Source organism: Pongo abelii, chromosome X (genome assembly GCF_028885655.2).
Source record: "Pongo abelii isolate AG06213 chromosome X, NHGRI_mPonAbe1-v2.0_pri, whole genome shotgun sequence".
Lineage (NCBI taxonomy): Eukaryota > Metazoa > Chordata > Mammalia > Primates > Hominidae > Pongo > Pongo abelii.
Window position 1 is genome coordinate 141,242,327 of NC_072008.2, and position 21,604 is coordinate 141,263,930.

The 21,604-nt window shown below is 40.4% G+C and overlaps 1 protein-coding gene and 1 pseudogene across 1 annotated transcript; both read right to left on the bottom strand.

Annotated features, from left to right (window-relative positions):
• Window positions 1-9,446: 9,446 nt before the first annotated feature.
• Window positions 9,447-9,527, bottom strand: LOC112131240 (small nucleolar RNA U3; annotated as a pseudogene).
• Window positions 9,528-18,957: 9,430 nt separating this feature from the next.
• On the bottom strand, window positions 18,958-20,820 carry LOC100453686 (cancer/testis antigen 55). The gene is made up of 2 exons (XM_054544196.1): window positions 20,562-20,820; window positions 18,958-19,286 (listed from the first exon to the last, which is right to left on the bottom strand). Exons 1-2 carry the CDS (start codon window positions 20,818-20,820, stop codon window positions 19,087-19,089), a joined length of 459 nt encoding a protein of 152 aa, XP_054400171.1. The 3' UTR covers window positions 18,958-19,086.
• Between the last annotated feature and the right edge of the window lie 784 nt (window positions 20,821-21,604).

Here is a 21,604-nt window from a genome sequence, read left to right on the forward strand (position 1 = left end):
CACCAACTCTAAAGAATGATTGAAAAAAAATCAGTGGGTTAAATCTGTTAGTTTCAGTCATGGCACAGAAGAAAGCAGAAAGAACCAAAGAGACAGCAGCCATTCAGACATGAAAACATGCCCAAAACCCTTCCATGTGTCCCTGCTGGCACAAATAGAGCTAATAACGGATGCTGCAGCAAGAGATTGGTGCTAAGAAATAGCCTTAGAAAGAGGTAAGAAATAGCCTTCTCTGGCAAACTTCACTAAGTCAGACTCAGCCTCCTCTGCAGGGGTCGAACTCTGCTGGCAGAGAAGCTACAGGTAGATTCTAGCACCAGGAAGACAGGTCCCTGCTGAGAGAATACTGCAGAACAAAGAAGGGGCTCTTCTATACCACCCTGCTGGAAACATTGTGAATGATCTTTGTGGTGGGAGGTGCCTCTAGAGGCCCGGAACACATCAGATAAGAAATGGCTGCTGGACCTGAATGCCAGGGGATGAATTCCACTGGGCCACAGAGCAGCTGTGCGCCCTCCCTTTCCTGTTTGCGTCCCTGACTTGGCTGTAGAATGGACATGACGCTACTGGGACTTCTTTCATAGGATTCTTTGTGAGCATTAAATGACGTGCGTGTCCCAAGGCCCTTAGCCCAGTGCTTGGCATATACAAGGGCTGGACACAAAGTAGATTAACAGCAATTCTGAACAGGGATGCCATGCACCCCATTAAACCTTCTCACATTTTAACTGTCTCCCATGAACAAAATGCACACCTTCACAAGTATCCATGCAGCAGTCATTCAGTGCCAGATTCCAGCAAAGATATAATCATGTGATTCACCTTCTTGGCTTCTAATGACCTGCATGTTTCACCCTCAAATCAGGGAGACTGACTCCGACTGAAAATATTGAAAACCATCTGTCCATGGTCACTGCCCTCAAAAACCTCTTATCACAAACACCTGCTTACTTTTCTTCCTGTCACTAACTGCTAGACGGAAATTCTTACTTATTCATGTGCTTATCAGAGTATTTATTGTCTGTCTCTTCCCACTTGTATGTCAGCTTCATGACTGCAGAGCTTTTGTTCGTGGTTGCTTTTTCCATCTGCTGGGCCTTCAGCATCTAGAACAGTGCTGGGCACATGGTAGGTTCTCAATAAATACCACAGCAATTAGTTGAATCAGAAAAGGGTAACATCCTGAACCATTCCAGGCAACCTGAGAAAGGATCTGGTTCTAAGGCAATTCACACCAAATCTGAATACTTTGCTTTCCTTTGTGCATCTATCTAGACAGTATTGGGCCTCATTCAGAATAATGTTACAGCTGGCTGTAAACGTAAGAACTGTGGTTCGGAAGACATTAGATCCCAGCTCAACTCAGCTGTTTCCTGGCTTTGCAACCTGTCCTCAGGGTCTGACCACCACAGCAACTTGTAAGTAAAATCGGCCAATAAATTGAGTTTTCTTGCAGACCAGTGATTCAGCCTCCCTTGTGCACATGAGTTGCACCATGGAGTAAAATGTTACTCCTTTCATTACAAAAGCTACACTGGAAATAAGTATTGGACTAGTGTTTAGGCAAATATTTCTATAAGAATAGAGTGACAACGCTTTAAAAGTATATTATTTATTATGAATTAACGGACGGGGACAATTCCGATCGATGGGAATTTTGGAATCTTCATGTGATGGGAGTTTTTCCAATCCATGTCTTTGATTTTCAAAACACAATAAGTGTTTGAATTGCTTTTATTTGTTACAGAATGTCAACGTCAGCTCTCCATTGTCTTAGCTTTGTCGGCTATAACAATATACCACAGACACTTTTATTGCACAGTTCTGGAGGCTGGCAGGTCCAAGAATAAGGTGCTGACTGATTCGGTTTGGGGCAAGGGCCCTCTTTTTGGCTCAAAGATTGTCAAATTCCGGCTGATTCCTCCCATGGAGGAGTGGGAGCAAATACTGGCTTCTCTTCCTCTTCTTCTAAGGATACTAATTCCATTATGGAGCTCTACTCTCATGACCCCATCTAAGCCTAATAGCATCCCAAAGGCCCCATCTCCATATAGATCACATTGCGGATTACAGCTTCAGCAAAGGAATTTTAGGGGAACACAGATGTTCAGTGCCCCTAACCACTGTGAGGTATGCTCTTTATACTATCAAAATAACTTGTACCTTTTGTTTCCTTTCTTTTTCTTTTTCTTTTTTTTCTTTATTTTATTTATTTATTTTTTTGATGGAGTCTCCCTCTGTCGCCCAGGCTTGCCTGCATTGGCGTGATCCTGGCTCACTGCAACCTCAGCCTCCTGGGTTCAAAGGAATCTCCTGCCTCAGACACCCCGAGTAGCTGTGACTACAGGCACCCGACACCACGACCACCTAAATTTTTTTGCATTTTTAGTAGAGACGAGGTTTCATCATGTTGGCCAGGCTGGTCTCAAACTCCTGATCTCAGGTGATCTGCCTGCCTCGGCATCCCAAAATGCTGAGATAACAGGCGTGAGCCACCGCGCACAACCACCTTTTGTTTCCTTTCAATGGAACTTCAATAATAAGGTTATGCTTTTCATCTTTGGTATATACAATAGGCCTTCAACTATACATAGGATTTGGGGAATGAAGTTTCTAATCCACATCATTTAGGGTCAATTGGGGCAATGCTCTTAGGAAGTGAAACCACTGTAGGATGACATTGCCCCAGTAGGGTGAACTCTCTTCCTCCCCCTTATGAGACCAACAAGACTGCTAACTAATCTGAGTCCTCAGTTGTGGATGTTTAGACCGACAGCCCTTAACCAACCCCAAGACTTCACTCTTCTGGCCAGGCCAGCAGCTCTGGAAAGAAACTCACGAAGCACTTAACCCAGGCTGTCCTGGGTGACCCTTACAATGAAATGGTGACTAAAAGCCAGTTCTGTGAGGAGTTCCAAAGGCAACAGAGAGCCCTTTTCTCTAGCCCTCCCATCCCTGTAGAGCAGGGCACCCAAGTTTAGGAAGGCAGGCATGGAGCCTGCCAAAAAATGGTTCCAAGGAGGTCTCCTGCAAGCCAGGGTCCACGAGAAGAGGGAGTTAGAGAACAGATGGAAGGCTGTCCACAGTAGGAGAGCATATACGGCAGGATTGTGCAAAGAAGTAAATACACAGAGGATAATGGAAGGTAGGGTTCTCCAAAGCTGAGAAGGAAACAATACACATGGAAAGGTGGAAAGAGAGGAAAACATGGAATAAACTCTGTATTCCTGGGCTAGTACTGGAGGTGTACGTGCAACCTCAAGTTTGCCAATAGAAATAAGAGCTTCAATTCAAAACACCGTATTCTCGAACACCAAGGGAACAGGGATCCTTGTAAGTAGGGCTGATTAAGTAGAATTTGAAATTTTGACAAAACAGAGAACTACACACTAAGCATAACAAAGAGGAGTTGTTTATATTCACAAAGGATATCCCTTTGGCAGATGTACAGTTAGAGATTTATGCATCTCACAAGAGGAGTGAAATGACAAACCAGAACCTCTGAAAGCTACAATGGTTAGAGGATGAAACCGTGATCACGATGAGAGACTTCAAGGTACCCCTCTGATTAACAGTATGTATAATCATGACAGCAAGAACACTAGGTTCAATCTATTGGGCCATGATTAGGCTCCGGGTACCTAAATATAACTTTATGTTTTGAGAACCATTGCAGGCATCAGGCCAGAATTGGCAGAAGGGCCATAGTTTGCCAAACCCGGCTAAAGATCATTACCTTATTTCATTTTCTTCATTGCATGTATCCCTAAATTAGCTGAGAAGCATCTGATATCAGCACATCTGCAGCGCCTTCATGGCGTGCCAGTTGGAAGCTCCATGGCAGAACACTGGAGCCCCAGAAACTCGAGGTGACAGGTCCCTGCATTTTCAAGCCAATTCTTTCCCACGTGGGAAAAGCACATTTCTGACACAGTCCACTATTTCCTAGTCCCTGAGTCCTTCTGTCCTTGTGCCGTGAGGTCATCCATTTAGGGACACAGGTGTGATGAAGGTGAGAGGATCAAGGACCATTCATTCTCAATTGTGGGAAAGAGCCTTGGCGCTAACACATCCCTGAGGCAAAATACTCAAAATGAACCGCAGCTTGGTCTGCCTTATGAAAGCAAAGTAGTTCTGGGCTTTGCCATTTGAAAGAAGACAGAAGAAGTGTATCCAATCCCTGCCCCCCTGCCCAGCTGAACTGCTGCCTCCCAGGTGATCCTCAGTCCGGTGAGGAAGTTTGTGAAACAGAGGCTGTGACTGAATCACCAGCTGATTGGGCTTATCATAATGCATTATAACTCCCAAAGAACATTCTTCTACATCAACCAAACTGGAGAATTAAATGGGGAGGTAGTGAAAGTCATGGCCCTTGCATCTCTCAAGTCCAACATGGACTGCTCTGTAATTCCACAGGGTGTGGGGTTGCTTTTGAATGACGACATTCACAGGGACCTGGTATTGCCACAGCTCCCACTTGCCCCTTTCAATCATAGGAGCTACTGCTGCATGGGTCAGGAAGCCGAGGATGGTTGGGGGGTGGAGACATTGAAAGAACACAAGCTCCATTAGGGCCTGGAATTTTGTCCTTTTGGTTAAGGGTATAATTCTAGAGGCTCAACAGTGCCTGGCACATCAAAGAGAGTCAGTAGGATTTTGTAGGGTGAACCAATGAGTGAAAATGGGAACTCTATAATACCTTCACTGTTTCTATCAAGCGGGAAACAAATCCCTGGATGATTGGGAGGTCTCACTGGATCTGTAGTGGAAAGTCAAAACACAACCCTGTTTATTCAAGGACCGGGGGTAATGGTGGAATTATGAATCAGAGGAGTCAGGGTAAGTTCCCAACCACATTCAAGCTACGCCCATAGGTTTGAATACATCCCTTCCCCTAGGTCACAGCTACATGGTTATATGTTCTATTAGACAAAAGCATGAAATTTCATGGGATGTACTTGTTGGATTTTATTATAACCCTTCCCAGCGGGTAAGCAGCTTGTCCTTCCTTCAAAAGCTCTGTGTTTGTATGTTTCTTCATGACTGCACATGAGCTGCACCCCCACAACAAAGTGGCCATGGAGGCTCATTTACAGCAGAGTCTGCTTTCTATGGTTGTTGGTGTTGTTAAAAAAATCAACAGAGGTCTTAATGCATTGATCAACGATTTTATTCCTAAGGAACCAGTGATGAATGAACCACAGCTAAATATCATTGCTGGCCCAATCATTCAGTCATTGAACTTAATAACATTTTATCTGCTCAGTGAGTCTGTCACACCTTCCTCTAAGTGCTGGTGATGCTCTAATGAAAGAAAAAAAAAAAAGAAAGAAAAACAAAACAGACCAAAAGACATCCTGCCATTGTGGAGTTTACATTCTAGCATGGAGAAGAAGGAACATAAAGAAATAATAAACATTGCAAATTATGTGACTGACAGAAGATGAAAGAGGCTATGGAACAATACAGGTTGTACAGACAGCATAAGGGGGACTCAAAACTGAAGTCAAATTGTAACTTTAAATCATGCCTTTAACATGCTGTCCCTGATGCCTTTTCAGTTAAATGCTTTGGTTCTGATGTTCCCTTTAGGGCCGTCCCAGGCCTCCGTCATCCTGGAATCTGCTGCTGCTAATAGGAAATATGGAATTCAAATTTAATGGCACTGTTCATTTTAATTAAGAACTCCTTTCTTCCAGTGACTAGCAAGCTAATTTAGCATGCTTTTAATTGATAAGGCACTTCCCTAAGCTGGGTTCATGGTCCAATTGAACTAGCCAGTATCTCAATTAGATTTGCCAGAAAATTCATATGTAAAATACTATTTAGGCTTACTAAGCTAAACTTTTCAGTTAAACCAGTCCCTTTACTGCTCTTAAAAGGAAATATAAACAGAATAAAAATGTTTTGTCATTATGATTTTTGTACTGGGGTGATAGAAACCGCTCTCCACTTAAAGCAGAACTGAGTGCTCTCCACCATGACCACATTGACGATATCATCTACTTGAGGTACGTATCCATCAGGAAGTTTCACAGAATCCAAGGTGAAAAAGATAGTATTCTTTATCACCCCACTTCTTCCACGTATGTGAGTAATGCGGACCTGTGAGTATAAATAATGGAAATGATTATAAGAAAGCCCAATAATCACTGTAACAAGCTGTGCACCTCCTCACTCTGGGTCCTGCATGACTGCAGGTCACTTCAATGCAAATCAATAATTCCCAACCTGGTTGACCGGTTGCTAACACCAGGGGTGCTTTGTAAGAATACCCATGTCCATGCTCCACCACAGACCAATTAAAACAGGCTCTCCAGGGATGAGGCCTGGGTCTTTGATGAGAAATCCAGCTCTAAATATTACCAAAATATGTCCATTACCCTCTATTGCCCTGAATTTGCTGGTCATATTCAGGCTCCAATACCCAAATCATTCTCAACATTTACTGTTAAGCTCAAGTCCCACAACACACTCCGTTCATTCTTTCCCTACAATTTTCTGACACAAACATTGTTTTTCTTCCTCCTGTTGTTGGAAGATTCTAATAACATTTGAGTATTGAGTAAAATGCACAATTTAGAACTTAATTGATTAATATGCTTGTTCTACATAATTTTCTAATTAATCCCTTTGGGAAGTCCTGCCTTTTCAATAAAAAAGTGGCTCCTTTGTTGGCAAAGAATGTATTTCTTCATATTTTCTGGAATTCCCATTACACCCAACAGAATCCTGGGCACGAAAATTATCACAAAAGGAAGGGTTCACATAAACCGATTATGGGAGCAACAGGAAAGAAATTACCTCTTCCGCATGAATACAACGGGTGGGCTTCACAGAGCTTGCCTTGAAGTTTGAGAAGCCTGGTTCAGTGGAATATTCAACTTTTAACCAGTCACCCTTATAAGGCACAAAATCTAAAACAGCCATGGAAAAATGTGAGTGTCATGATCTCTTAACTAGGTCATCTTGAATTTCACACGTTATTTGATAGTGTACTACTTTAAAGTCAGTTCTGAGAATGATGATTTCCAATTTCATCCATGTCCCTACAAAGGACAGGAACTCATCATTTTTTATGGCTGCATAGTATTCCATGGTGTATATGTGCCACATTTTCTTAATCCAGTCTACCATTGTTGGACATTTGGGTTGGTTCCAAGTCTTTGCTATTGTGAATAATGCTGCAATAAACATACATGTGCATGTGTCTTTATAGCAGCATGATTTATAGCCCTTTGGGTATATACCAGGAAATCATCATTCTCAGTAAACTATCGCAAGAACAAAAAACCAAACACCGCATATTCTCACTCATAGGTGGGAATTGAATAATGAGAACACATGGACACAGGAAGGGGAACATCACACTCTGGGGACTGTTGTGGGGTGGGGGGAGGGGGGAGGGATAGCATTGGGAGATATACGTAATGCTAGATGACGAGTTAGTGGGTGCAGCGCACCAGCATGGCACATGTATACATATGTAACTAACCTGCACATTGCACACATGTACCCTAAAACCTAAAGTATAATAATAATAAATAAATAAATTAATTAATTAAAGAAAAATAAAGTCAGTTCTGCAACACCTAAAGTCATTTTGCACATATTTAAACAGACACACTGTAAATCGCTAAGTTCAAAAAGAAGTTTATAATCCTTAGGCATTGACTCTCCTCTACTGATTTAACAAAGTCAAATGGAGCAAAGTGTGAACTGTGCATCACAGCCAATCTGAGGGAGCAGCACAGGATTTACTAAACAACTGTTCGTATTCACAACTCCTTAGTGAGAGGCAGTAAAACATGTAGATAAGAGCACAAGTTTGAACCTGGCCATGTGCGTTTGAATCTTGACACTGCCACTTACTCAGTTTGCAACCTTAGCCAAGATGTTTAATCTCTCTGTGCCTCATTTTCTTCATTTATAAAATGAGAAGCACGATAAGTAGCCTTCAAGATACTGAGCTGCTGTGACACTTAATAGATATCGTTGATACACACAGAATCATCGTTGGTGCATAGTAACCACCAAATAACTGTTGATTGGTAGCAGTGGTAGCAGTACCACTAGGAAATGTTGTTACTTTCAGAATGAATCAATTTCCCCTAGTGTTGTGTTCCACTGATGAACTCTTTTTATTATTATTATTATTATTATACTTTAAGTTCTAGGGTACATGTGCACAACGTGCAGGTTTGTTACATATGTGTACATGTGCCATGTTGGTGTGCTGCACCCATTAACTCGTCATTTACATTGGGTATATCTCATAACACTTTCCCTCCCCACTCCCCCCACCCCACAACAGGCCCCGGTGTGTGATGTTCCCCTTCCTGTGTCCAAGTGTTCTCGTTGTTCAATTCCCACCTATGAGTGAGAACATGCAGTGTCTTAAGTCTGTGCCTTAAGGGTTACGGTTAAGACCACTGAGTTTCAAACAGAAGTTTACAATAAGTTAAAAGTGACTCACAGGATAACAAAGGTACATGAAAGAATCTGGAGCAAACGGAAATCCCAGCTGCAACTGAGACAGTAAATTGCCACAATGACTCCAGAAAACTAGCAATATCAACAAAGTGAAACATTTCTTCACCTTAGGACCCAGCATTGTAGAATGATACAAGACACAGTGTTAGACTTCTGTCTCTCTGTCTGTCTCTGTTAATTTGCATACATTTCTTTTGTGTGGGTGTATTGTATATCTATGGGCCAATAACTCCAAAATGTATATGCCTCCAGCTCTAACCAACCTCAGAGTCAATTATCCATATGCTTACACCAATCTAACGTGTGTAAAGCTGAGTAGTTTGTATTCTTCATATTCACCAACTTTTGTTTGCCTCAGTCGTCTACATCACAAACTGGCCACTCCACCCTCACCACTGCTCAAACCAAAAACTTTGGAGGTACCTTGGACTCATCTTTCCTCCACATCAAAGATCTAATCCATTACCTCCTAGGTTCTTCTCTAACTTCAAAATGAATCTAGAGTCAACTCAATCCTCAGTTCCTCCACTTCTCCACTTTCATTCACATCTCCATCATCTCTCACCAGGAATATTACAATGGTTTCCTGACCGATTTCCTGACTACACCCTTCCCTCATAGTCTCTTCTCAACAAAGCAGACAGAGTCAACATCTCAAAACAAAATTCAGGTCAGAGTCCTGTTTTTGCATCCAAGGAAACAAAGTAGCAAGCTGCCTGGGGAAGCGGAGCTAATCTCCCCTTTTATACCCAAGGTATATGACTGTTGCAATGGACAAAAATAGCAAAAAAAAAAAAAGTGTATCTTTGGTTATAAGCGAAATATTAGAACATATCGGCTGATTACAAACAGAATTCCACAACACACACACACACACACACACACACACACACACACACACAGCCACAAAGCACTATCTCCAATCCTAACTTTGAAGCATTTGAAGTGTATTCTTTTAAAATTTGGTACTCTGCCCTGTCACAGAAAGTTCTCTAATAACCAACTACAGAAATGATCCCTGCAAGTATAGTCTTTGAAGGGTATTAAAAATAGTGTCTCTGTGTACTTGTAGGATTGTTTCCATGATTAGAAATTAAATTTTTACGTGAATGAAAAATATATCCAGGCATTACTGAGGGCATTGAACAAATGAACACACAATAGACGACAGCAGACATTTTAAAATACTGCCTATTTGCCCCTATATTGTACATAATTTCAATTGGAAAGGTCTACCTCTAATATTGAAGAGCCATTGACTGAAGCCAAGTACACAGTAAAATTTGTTCTAGGACTAAAATCCACTCAAAAAAATTAAGAATTACATCATATATCACAAAATGTAAATCATACCTTCAGAAACAATGTCCATAGGGAAATAAATGATGTTACTAATATAAATAGTATCTTCACTTATAGAAGTAACACATCCATTTAAAACTCTGATTTTTGAGTCTGAGTCTCCATCACCGTTAAGAGGGTGAGGCACAACGTCCACCTGTAAGATTTAGGAAAGAGTTACTTCAAAAATAATACAAATTTAAACACAGGAACTTAAATGGTTAAAACACTGGTATTCCAAAATATTTTCAACAACCATCCTAAACACTGGTGAATATAGTTCACGTGCTAAACGGACCATAGACTTGAGATGATGGTAGAAATCATGTGTGTGCTTCATGAATTGTGAAATGTATCCCAAAACATTAATTGCATACCCAAGTTTAATGCCCTTGTACCATTAGATTCCCAGATTTAAAAAATACCGTCATTCACCTAAAGGAATTCACAGTGAAATGACGGTAAAGTGGAAAGATATGTAGTCATAAGCAGGTTGTGATGAATGACATAAGACTACTTTAAAGATAGTTTCTGTGACTTACCTGAACGGAGAACATTTCAGACAGGGAGAAAATAGCGGCATTGCTTGGGGGAAGTCAGATTTGTGCTGGGTTATGAAAGAAGGCAGAGGTGTAAACTTGTAAACACGAGTAGAGGAGCAGGAAGGCAGAGAGGAAAAACAACACAATTTAGGAGCCTAGGGAGCAAAACCCTAACATTCCAGATCCAGGTCTAGGAGACAGAAGTTCAAGATAAAGTTGGAACAATAACCTCAACTGGGGGAGGTTCAATAAACCAAGTCAAATTAGGGCTTTACTTTATCTACAATAGAGAGGCATACAAACCTTTTTCCTTATTGGAAGTGTAATAGTCCTTATTTTATAATCCTTAAAACTTTCAGAAATAATGCAAGTTCATTGTACTAAAAGTAGGAAAAAAAAACAGATATGCAGACAGCAAAAGGCAGTTACCCCATAATCCATATTCCATTACCAAGAGACCACCAGGGACTACGTTTTCTCAGTAACACTCATCCTGATGTTTTTGTCTGTGCACAAATATATATACATATGTAAATACTCATTTTAAAAGCAAATTAGCATGGTATTCAGTAGTAAAGTATCACATTAAATGAACACAAAGGTTTTCAAATAACAAGAGAGGACAGAAACAGTCATAGAGAATCCCAGTTAATGGATGTGCCATAATTTACTAACCCAATTCCACGTAATTAGACATTTCACTTGTGTCCTAAAATTTGGACTACTTGCTTGACTTAACTATAGGATAAACTCCTAGGTTTGGAATTTGCAGATCAAAGACTTCTGATGGAAACTTGAGCCACTGAGTTGTAAATAATTTTTCATGGTTTTAAAAATGGCCTAGTTTGCTGCAATTCTCATTTCTTAACTGGTGTCTTTCCGGCTGTCAATACCAATCTGATGTTTATTTTCCCCTCACTTGCTGTCATGAAGGAATGAGGCATTAGCCTCCCATCCATGTATCTACCACCACTTTCAGCAGTATCCCAGTGGATTATCCACAGCACCCTCGGACCTCTCTGTTCCTTGACTCCACACCAACTCACAGACATACTGCAGACTAAAGCTTTGCCCATGTTTCATGGCTCCCAACTCTGTTTCTTATGCTTTGAAAATACCACCAACACAACAGCAGGTACAGACAGATTGAAATGTTTGCAATAATACGTTGTATGACAGAAGTGCACTTCAATATGATAGGGGCAAAGTGGATTATCCAATTAACCTTTAGGGCAACTGAATAGCCAGTAGTGAAACAAGACGTGGATCCTACCCTCAGTCGTATACACGGAAAGCAAACACAGCCTGACTGTACGTTTAGGTACAAATAAATGAAAGACTTTCAGAAGAAAAACTAAGTGAATACTCGTGTAAATTATGTGTTAGAATTAGCCTAAGGAAACTTCCTGAACCCAGAAGTCACATGGACAAGATAGACATATTTATAGCACGTAAAAATTAAACAGATGGAGGAGGAGGGGAGCAAGATGGAGAAATGGGACTCTCCAGTGATTGTCCTCCTGCAGAAACATCAATGTGAAAAACTATCCTTCTATGAAAATACCATCACTTGACAGAAGGAAACCAGGTGAGAGACCACGGTACCCAGTTATAGAATGAAAATAAGAAAAGATGCATTGAAGAGGGTAGTAAAGACAGTTTTACATTACCCACATCACCCCTTCCCCAACCTTCAACAGCACAGCATGGAGAGAGATACCATCCACCCAGAGGAGAGAGAGAGTAGCAAGCATAGGACATTGCCTGGGAGCCCAATATCAGGCCTTCCACACTATATGCCACCACTTGACAAACGTCCATGGCCCATGGTCCCAGACTCTGAGATGGTACTTGTGGACCGAGTCTCTAGACCCACCCTGGCAACAGACAAGAAGGCACAGCCACAGCAAAACAAACTCAATACCTGGCCCACATCTCTGCCGAGTGATTCCAGTGGCCTTATGCTCAGAATATTCTACAGCAACAGGGAGTCCTCTGTGAATGAGTGGAGCCTTGGATTCCAGTCTTGCAAGGCACCAGTCTCAACAGCTAAGGGAATGCATGCCATTGCAGCATCTGTCGCTGTGTCCCTGGGATTAGGAAGCCCCCTAGTGCTTCAATAGCTGTAGTGTTCACAAGCGTAAGTACCAAAAGAGACCTATATAGAGTTTCTGGACAGGCTTACTGCTAAAGGATGTCCCCTAAAAGCTAGACTGCAAAGACTGAAATGAATACCTACTTCTTCAATATGCAGATATAAACACATGACCACAAAGATCAAGAACAATAAGGAAAACACGACATCACCAAACTGACAAAACAAGATGCCAGTAATTGACCCTAGAGAGATAGGAATGTATGAGTTGTTTAATAAATAATTCAAAATATCTATTTTCCACATGCTTTGTGAACCTTGAAAGCAATTACAGAGAAATGATTCAGGATTTATCAGAGTAATTTGAAAGAAAGATTGAAAGAATTTTAAAAAATCAAACAAATACAAAAGTCAAAAAATACAATGAAGGAAGTATACAATAGAGAACATCCACAGGAAAATTGTGGAGCAAAATGAAGAATCTATAAACTTGGAGACAGCTTCATTAAAAATATACAGTCACAGGAGACAAAATTAAAAGGAAGGACACGGGATGAAAAAAAACTTACTGAATTTCTGGGACAATTATCAGCAGAGCAATAGTATGAGTCATTCGTATTGAAGAGGGAGGAGTGAAAAGAGGTAGAAAGATTATTTAAAAAATAATAATGGGGAGCCATCCAAACCCAGAGAAAGTTATAAACGTCTAGGTACTGGACGACCAAAGTTCTGCATTCAGATACAATCCAAATAAGATTACCCCATGACATATTAAAATCAAACTGTGAAAGATGAAAAATAAAGAAAAAATCCTGAGAGCAGCAAGAGGAAAGAAGCAAATCACATATAACGCAGTTCCAATATGCCTACCAGAAGACTTCTCAGCAGAAGCATAACAGGCCAGGAGAGAGTGTGATGATATATTCAAGGAGATCAAGGAAGAAATGACTAACCAAGAATAATGTACCAAGAAGTGAAGGGCAGAAAAAGACTTTTACAGAGAAATCACAGCTGAGAAACTTCCTCACCACCACAACCGTCTTACAAGAAATCCTATGGAGAGTTCTTCCAACTGACATAAGGGATGCTAATGAGTAATGCAAAAATATCTAAAGGTATAAAACTCACTAGTAAAAGTAACCACACACATTCACAATACTCTATTAAGGTAACAGTGGTGTCCAGATCATGTATATCTTTCATGTAACAGTTAAAAACGGAACTAGTAAAAATAAAATAAGTACAATAATTCATTAACGGATATAAAATATAAAAAGTTGTAAAGTGTAAAATACAGAACTCAAAATCTGGGGGTGGAGTTAAATGGTAGAGTGTTTGTATTTTGTGATCAAAGTTATATTATCAATAAATAAACTGTTGTGATTATGTTTTTGTACGCCTCATGCTAACCACAAAGAAAAAAATCATGTAATAGACACATTTTAAAATATCAAGGAAACAAAACATACTAATAGAGAAAAATCTGCTATTCATCAAGAAAGACAGTAAATGAGAAAGGAAGAAATTACCTACAAAATACATAGAAAAAATTATCTAAATGACAACAGTAAATCCTTGCCTATCAATAATTAACTTGATAGAAATGGATGACATTCTTCAACTAAAATACACAGAGTAGCTGAATGGATTTAAACAACAACAACAACAACAACAACCAAACCTATGAGAGATCCACTTCTCCTTAATGGACATTCGTAAACTGAAAGTGAAGGCATGAAAAAAGATATTCTTCCATGTAAAGGGAAACCAAAAGAGAGGGGGAGCCGCTAAACTAATTTCAAATAAAATAGGCTTTAAATCACAAACGGTAAAAAGAACAAGAAGATCATTATATAACGATGAAGGGGTCAATTAATCAAGAGGATAAAATGATTTCCAAAAATATGCACCCAACATAGCAGCACCTAAATATATGAAGCAAATATTAAGGTCTAAATGGTGAGACAGATTGCAATGCAATAACTGCAGGGGACTTCAACACCCAACTTGCAACAATGAGTAGATTGTCCAGAGAAAACGCTGACCCCACAAAAAGTGAGATTTATCTGCACTCTGGACCAAATGGACCTAACAGTCATTTACAGAACATTCCATCCAAATACTCCAAAACACATATTGTTTCCAACTGCATGTGGAACATTCTCGAGGATAGATTATGGGACAGGCCACAAAACAGTTCTTAGCAAATTAAAGGAGTTTGAAATAATATCAAATCACTTCTCTAACCACAATGATAAATTACTAGAAATGAATAAAAGTTGGAAATTTCAGAAGTGGATGGAAATTAAACAACGTGCTCCTAAATAACGAATGGGTCAATGAAGAAATTAAAAGCAAAGTGTAAATATTTCTTGGGATAAAGCAAAATGAAGGCACAACATATGAAAACCCATGAAATACAGTAAAAGCAATTCTAAAAGTGAAGTTTACATCAGTAAAGCCTACCTCAAAAGAAAAGATACATCTTAAATAAACAACCCCACACTGCACCTTGAGGAACTAGAAAAAAAGAAGAAAAAAAATGCAATCCAAAAGTAGGAGGACAGAAATCATAAAGGGCAGAGCAGAAATATATCAAATAGACATGGGAAGAACAATACAAATATTAATGAAACAATCAGTTGGTTTCTTGAAGAGGTAAGCCAAATCAACAAAACCTTAGCTAGACTAAAGGAAAAAAGGGAGAAGATTCAAATAAATAAAAGCAAAGATGAAAAAGGAGACACCAAAACTGACATCACCAAAATAAAACGCATCATAAGAACTATTATGAACATCATCTGCTTACAACAGGACAAGCTAGAAGAAATGGATACATTCCTGGACACATGCAACCTACCAAGATGTAATGGTGAAGAAATGGAAATTCTGAACAGACCATTAACAAGTAAGGAAAGTGATTCAGTAATAAAAAATCCCCCATCGATGAAGAGTCTAAGACAGAATGGCTTCCCTTCCTAATACTACCAAAATTTATATATAACGAAGAAGAATTAATAGTTACACTTTTAATGCTATTCCAAAAAAACGACAAGAAAGGAACACTTCCAAATGCATTCTGTCACACCCGCATTACCCTGGTAGAAAAGCCAGACAAGGAAACACAAAAAAGAAAAAAGCAAAGAAAACTGCATGCCAAAATTCCTGATGAACACAGTTGCAAGAATCTTTAAGAAGGTGTTAGTAAACCAAATTCCACAGCACATTAAAAACACCATTCATCATGTTCTAGAGGTATTCATTCCTGGGATACAAGAAAGTTTCAACATACACAAATCAATAAATGTGCTACATCACATGAACAGAATGAAGCACAAAAGCCATAGGATCATTCCAATTTAAGCAGGAAAAGCATTTAACCGAATTCCACATCCCTTCGTGATAAAAACTCCACAATTTAGATATAGGAGGAGTGCACCTCAACACAATATAGGTCATATAGGATAAACCCACAGGTAACATCACACTGAATGGGGAAATGTTGCAGGCTTTTCCTCGAAGACCTAAAACAAGACAGAAATGCCCACTTTTGCCCTTTCTATCGCATATAGTTCTGGAAGTACTAGTCAGAGAAACTAGGCAAGAAGAAACAAAAGGCATCTAAATTCAAAAGGAAGAATTTAGATTGGCCCTGTTTGCAGACGGGAAGCTCTTACATATAAATAACCCTGAAGACACCACCAAAAACCTACAAGGTCTAATAAACAAATTCAGGAAAGTGGCACGATACACAACCAACACACAAGAATCAGTAGCATTTCTATACACCAATATGGAATTATCTGAAAAAGATATCAAGAAACAATCCCATTTAAAACACCTTCAAAAAATAAAATAGGAATAAATTTAATGAAGGAGGTGAAGGATTGCAACGCCGAAAACTATAAACCATTAACGAAGCAAATTGAAGGAGGCAGGAACGAATTGAAATATATCATGTGTTCATGGACAGGAAGAATAAATATTGTTAAAATGTCCATAACCTAAAGCAATCTATAGATTCAATGCAACTGCTATGAAAATACCAATGACATTCTTCTTGGAAATAGAAGAAACACTCCTAAAATTTGTATGGAACCGCAAAAGATTCCAGGTAGTCGAAGCAGTCTGGAATACAAAGAACAAAGCTGGAGGCATCACACTACTTGATGTCAAAGCATATGACAAAGCTATAGTAAGCATAACAGCATAGTACCAGTGGATACATCCATGAATGGAGCAGAATACAGAGCCCGGAATTAAATCCGTGCATTTACAGTCAACTGATATTCAACAAAAGGCCCGAGAACACACAATGTTGAGAAAGTGCACTCTCTTCAATAAATGATGTTGAAAATAACTGGATATTCATCTGAGTAAAATGAATTTCCACCCTTATCTCTCAGCATGTATATAAATCAACTCAAAATGATTTAAAGCTTTAAAATGAAGATCCAAAGCTGTGAAACTACTAGATAGAGATATAGGGGGAAAGCTCCATGACATTGTTTTCGGCAAAGACATTTTAAAAATAGGACCTCAAAAGCAAAGGCAACAAAAGGAAAAACAGACAATAGGATTACTTTAAACTAAAAAGCTTCTGTACCGCAAAGGAAATGATCAAAAAGTGGAGAGACAATCTATAGGATAGCAGAAAACACTGACAATCTATATACATCTAGTAAGGGGTCAGTTTCCAAAATGTATGAGTAACTCCAACAACTCATAGCAAGAAAATAAATAATCCTATTAAAGACGAGCAAAAGACCTGAATAGACATATTTCAAAAGGAGACATACAAATGGCCAACAGGCATATTAAAAAAACGCTCACCTTTTCTAATCATCAGGACAATGCAAATCAAAACCACAGAGATACCGCCTGACACATGTTACAATGGCTAACATTAAAAAGAGAAGAGATAACAAGTATTGGCAAGGATGTGGAGAAATTGGAAACTTTATGCACGGTTGGTGGGATGTAAGTTGTTACAGCCATTATGGAAAACAGTATGGAAGTTCTCCAAAATATTAACAATGGAACTATAACATGAATCCATGAATCACATGAATCCATGAACTACTGAGCATGTATCCAAAGAGAGTGTCATCAGTGTGTCAAAGAGATGTTAGCACTTCCATGCTTATTGCAGCCCTATTCACAATAGCCAAGAAATGAAAGCAATTTAAATGTCCATCTATGGATGAGTGGATAAAGGAAACGTGGTATTGAATACACAATGGAATACTATTCCGCCATAAAACAGAACAAAATCTTGCCATTTGGGACAACATGGATGAACCTGAAGAACGATATGTAAGTGAAATAAGCCAGTCACACAAATACAAATAACTGCATGGTCTCATTCACATGCAGAATATTAAAAAATTTACCTCATAACAGTGTAGAGTAGAATGGTGGTTGCCAGATGCTTGGGTTGTTAGAGTGGATGGAGGAATGAGGAGATGTTGGTGAAAGGACATATCATTACAGTTATATAGAAGGAATCTTTAACTGTCCAGAATGGGCAAATATATACAAACAGAAAATGGATAAGTGATTTCCTGGGGCTGGATGTTGTGGGGGGAGGGGACAGTTGGGGGATCAGGGAGAAATGGGAAAAGACTATGAATGGTTATGGAGCTTCTTTTTTGAGTGATGAAAATGTTCTAAAATTGTTTGTGGTGATGGTTGCCTAACCCGGTGAACAAACTAAACACCACTGGATTGTACCCTGTAGATGGGAGAATTGCATGGTGAATCACGTGACCTATATCTCAATAAGGCTGTAAAAGAATGAAAGACATAAAGCAAAGAAAAAAGATGATATCAGAGGAAATACTACAAGGACGTCATATACAAACTTTCCTACTACAAATCTAATGTTCCTACCATAGAGATAGCCGTAAATATCCCTATTGTATAAGTAAATCCAAGAAAGGAAACTTGCTGTAATCTCATTAAGATCCCTAATAATTCCAAATGAACGATGAGACTGCTTTCCCCTTCTCATATTTGCAAAGATTTCAAATTGATAATATTGTTGTCCTTGCCTATATGGGCAGATGGGCAGTCTTACCGCCTATTGCTGAGAGAATCAATTAGTACAGTAGAGCTAAAGAATAATTTCATAGTAGCCACTGAATGGGTAAATATCTGGACTCAGGTGATGTTCTCAGGACTCCATAAATCTGCCAAATGTTATTGAATTGTACCATTAAGAGAGTTCTGTGGTTTGTGAACTATACCTCCATGAAGCTCTTTTTAAAATGTTTACAAGGCACATGGTTTCACATAGCAATTCCACTGCTATGAATGCACACTACAGAAAATGTTTTTTTACCTGATAAGGGAAGTTGAAGGATTGTATAGAGTTCAATAATTATTATTGTTATCCATGTTGTTTAAAGATTAGAAGAATAAATAAGTAATTTTTATGTTTTAAAGCAGAAATCACTACAAATATTAGAACAGAAGAACCTACAGCTTCAGAGGGGTGGGGCTTCAAAGTGCAGTCTACATCCACTCTACGGATCACAGTAGAGGTGTTGGATTAATACAAGAATAGAAAGATGGAGAAAGAAAACCCATTGGGATAAGACACAATTCCCAAACTCATGCACATCTCACCTTGATTGCTCTCAATCCATAAAGTATTTTGTCTTCTTCCACAACCACATTAACTTTTTGTCCAACTTTTAGAGGCATGTTGCCAGTCACAACATCGCTACTGAAATAGATCGACTCATCAATCACGCCATAATCACCACAGAAACTTGTGACAACTCCCAGCACAGTTGTCAACTGGGTGTCACCTACAAGATAAAGAAACAAAAGTCACATTATTAGCCTCAAATGCAAACATCTACTACAAATATGTCTTACACTCACCATCTGCATAAACTTGGGCAGAGAAGTTTTTTAACGTCTCTGACTTTGTTTTCTTCTGTCAATCCACAACAATCAAATTTTCACCTAATAGGGTTGTTGCAGTTTTCTTTTTTTAATTTTAATTTTTTTTAATTTTTAATTTTTTAATTTTCAAGTAATTTTTAATTTTTTGAGCAGAGTCTGGCTCTGTCGCCCAGGCTGGAGTGCAGTGGCACGATCTCGGCTCTCAGCAACCTCCACCTCCCAGGTTCAAGTGGTTCTCATGTTTCAGCCTTCCAAGTAACTGGGATGATGGGTGCGTGCCACCACACCCGGCTAATTTTTGTGTTTTTAGTAGAGATGGAGTTTTGCTATGTTATCTCAGGCTGATCTCAAACTCCTGGACTCAAGTGATCCACCCGCCTGGAACTCCCAAAGAGCTGGGATTAGAGGTATGAGCCACTGCGCCTGCCTTGTATTAACTGAGGCGCACACATCAACTGTTGAGAGCTGTGGAGTGTCTTGCACAAGAGAGTGTAAATGTTACCTGTTACCACCATCTCTACATATGAGAGTCTTTAAGCTTCTGCTCCTACTATATCCCTCCATCATTATCACCAACATAATGACTAGCACCTTGTATAGATACTTAGCCATCTCAGCAGACAAAGCACTAAAAGATATCTGGAGATTAATGGCCAGCCCAAAACGGCATCCAAAAGTCTCCTTCTCCTTTTCATTTTCTCTCTCTCTCTCTCTCTCTTTTATTCTACACAAGCCTAGCTGACCAGCAATATTTATGGATCTGACCTCAGCAGTTGGCCCGCACAACGGGTTCTCTGCTCTCCTACGGGACCAGATATGTATGAGGCATCCACTTGGCTTCAAATTAAATTTCTGCTTGGGATACAAGCCTAAATTCACTCGCAATTAGGGAGTTTCTTGCCTACTGGAAATATAAATAGGCATGTGCTGCACATCCATGTTGGGAAAAACCACAGGCGGTACAGCCCCCAAGGTGGTCTCTGTCAACACCGTCTTGCTTTAGACGGACAGGAGAGTTTGGGAGTTGGTTCTCAGGGACTCGTTGGGGACGCAGGACGCCTACCCATGCACGCACAGAAGATGGAGCCGCCGTCACGTGCTGTACCCGCCAGAGCCACCAGATGCTCATACCGAGGGTGAGGAGAGCCCCTATTAGGGAACACACAGAGGAATACCTTCTGGGAGCCCCTGCTGCTGTGGGCCCTGCTCCTGTGGGCCCTGCTCCTGTGGGTCCTGCTGCTGTGGGTCCTGCTGCTGTGGGCCCTGCTCCTGTGGGTCCTGCTCCTGTGGGTCCTGCTGCTGTGGGTCCTGCTGCTGTGGGCCCTGCTGCTGTGGGCTCTGCTCCTGTGGGCCCTGCTGCTGTGGGCGCTGCTGCTCTGTGGGGTCGGCTGTACTATGGAAGAAGGCCAAAGCACGTCTCAGAAGCCTGAGCATTGTCTCTGTTGTCACTACCGGCCTGGGCACCGCTTGTGACAAATGAAGCACGAGGCCTCCTCAGTAAGGGAAGCCCTCAGGTCACGGCGTCTCCTCAGGGACTCGTCTCCTGCTTCTCCTCAGCCTCCGTGGGATGGGACCCAGCCGTTAGTGAGCCCCCCTCAGGAAAGCCAGGGACACGGCAGCCACCCAAGGAGCTGACAGGTGCCTCTCTGGCTCCTCCCTCTGAGCATGCGCTTGTCAGGGCCCGCCTCTACTGCTGTCCAACCAATGGGCGTGCAGTGGGTGGGCGGGCAGGTTCCTGTCGCCACTAAGAGGTGGTGGGCAGGAACATCATGGCTCCTCCCATCAAGGCTGAGGGCGCCATTAGGTTGGCATGGGGAGAATAGCTTGGGGGCTTGGGTTCTGCGTACTCAGGTGACACGGGGCACTTCTGTGGGGTTCCCTGGGAGGATGGGTGCCTGAAACACCAGCTGTGCAACCAAAAATCCTGCTCTTGCCCTTGTATTCATGGTGCTTAGCATAAGGACTTACCACTCGGTGGTTAATAGTTACTGCTCAGCAGGGATCAATTTTGTGGAGAGAGGGCATCATGTGGGTATGCAATGTTTTAGTGATGTCAAGTACATGTCTTTTGTACTAGGACTCCCATTTTGAGTCCAGTGATAATTTGTAGTAGAATCCTTTTATAATAATTGCTACCATGTACTTATCACTTACCTAGTTACACCTACATTATTCTGCTATACACATTACCCTTATTCATTCATTCAGCAAAAATTTA

What these genes read in the sequence shown, in the direction of transcription:
- LOC100453686 (XM_054544196.1), bottom strand. Translation starts at nt 20,820, where the DNA reads ATGCTCAGGCTTCTGAGACGTGCTTTGGCCTTCTTCCATAGTACAGCC. An exon ending in GCAGCAGGGGCTCCCAGAAG is followed by an intron (nt 19,287 to 20,561) that starts GTATTCCTCTGT and finishes TTTATCTTGTAG; the next exon opens with GTGACACCCAGTTGACAACT.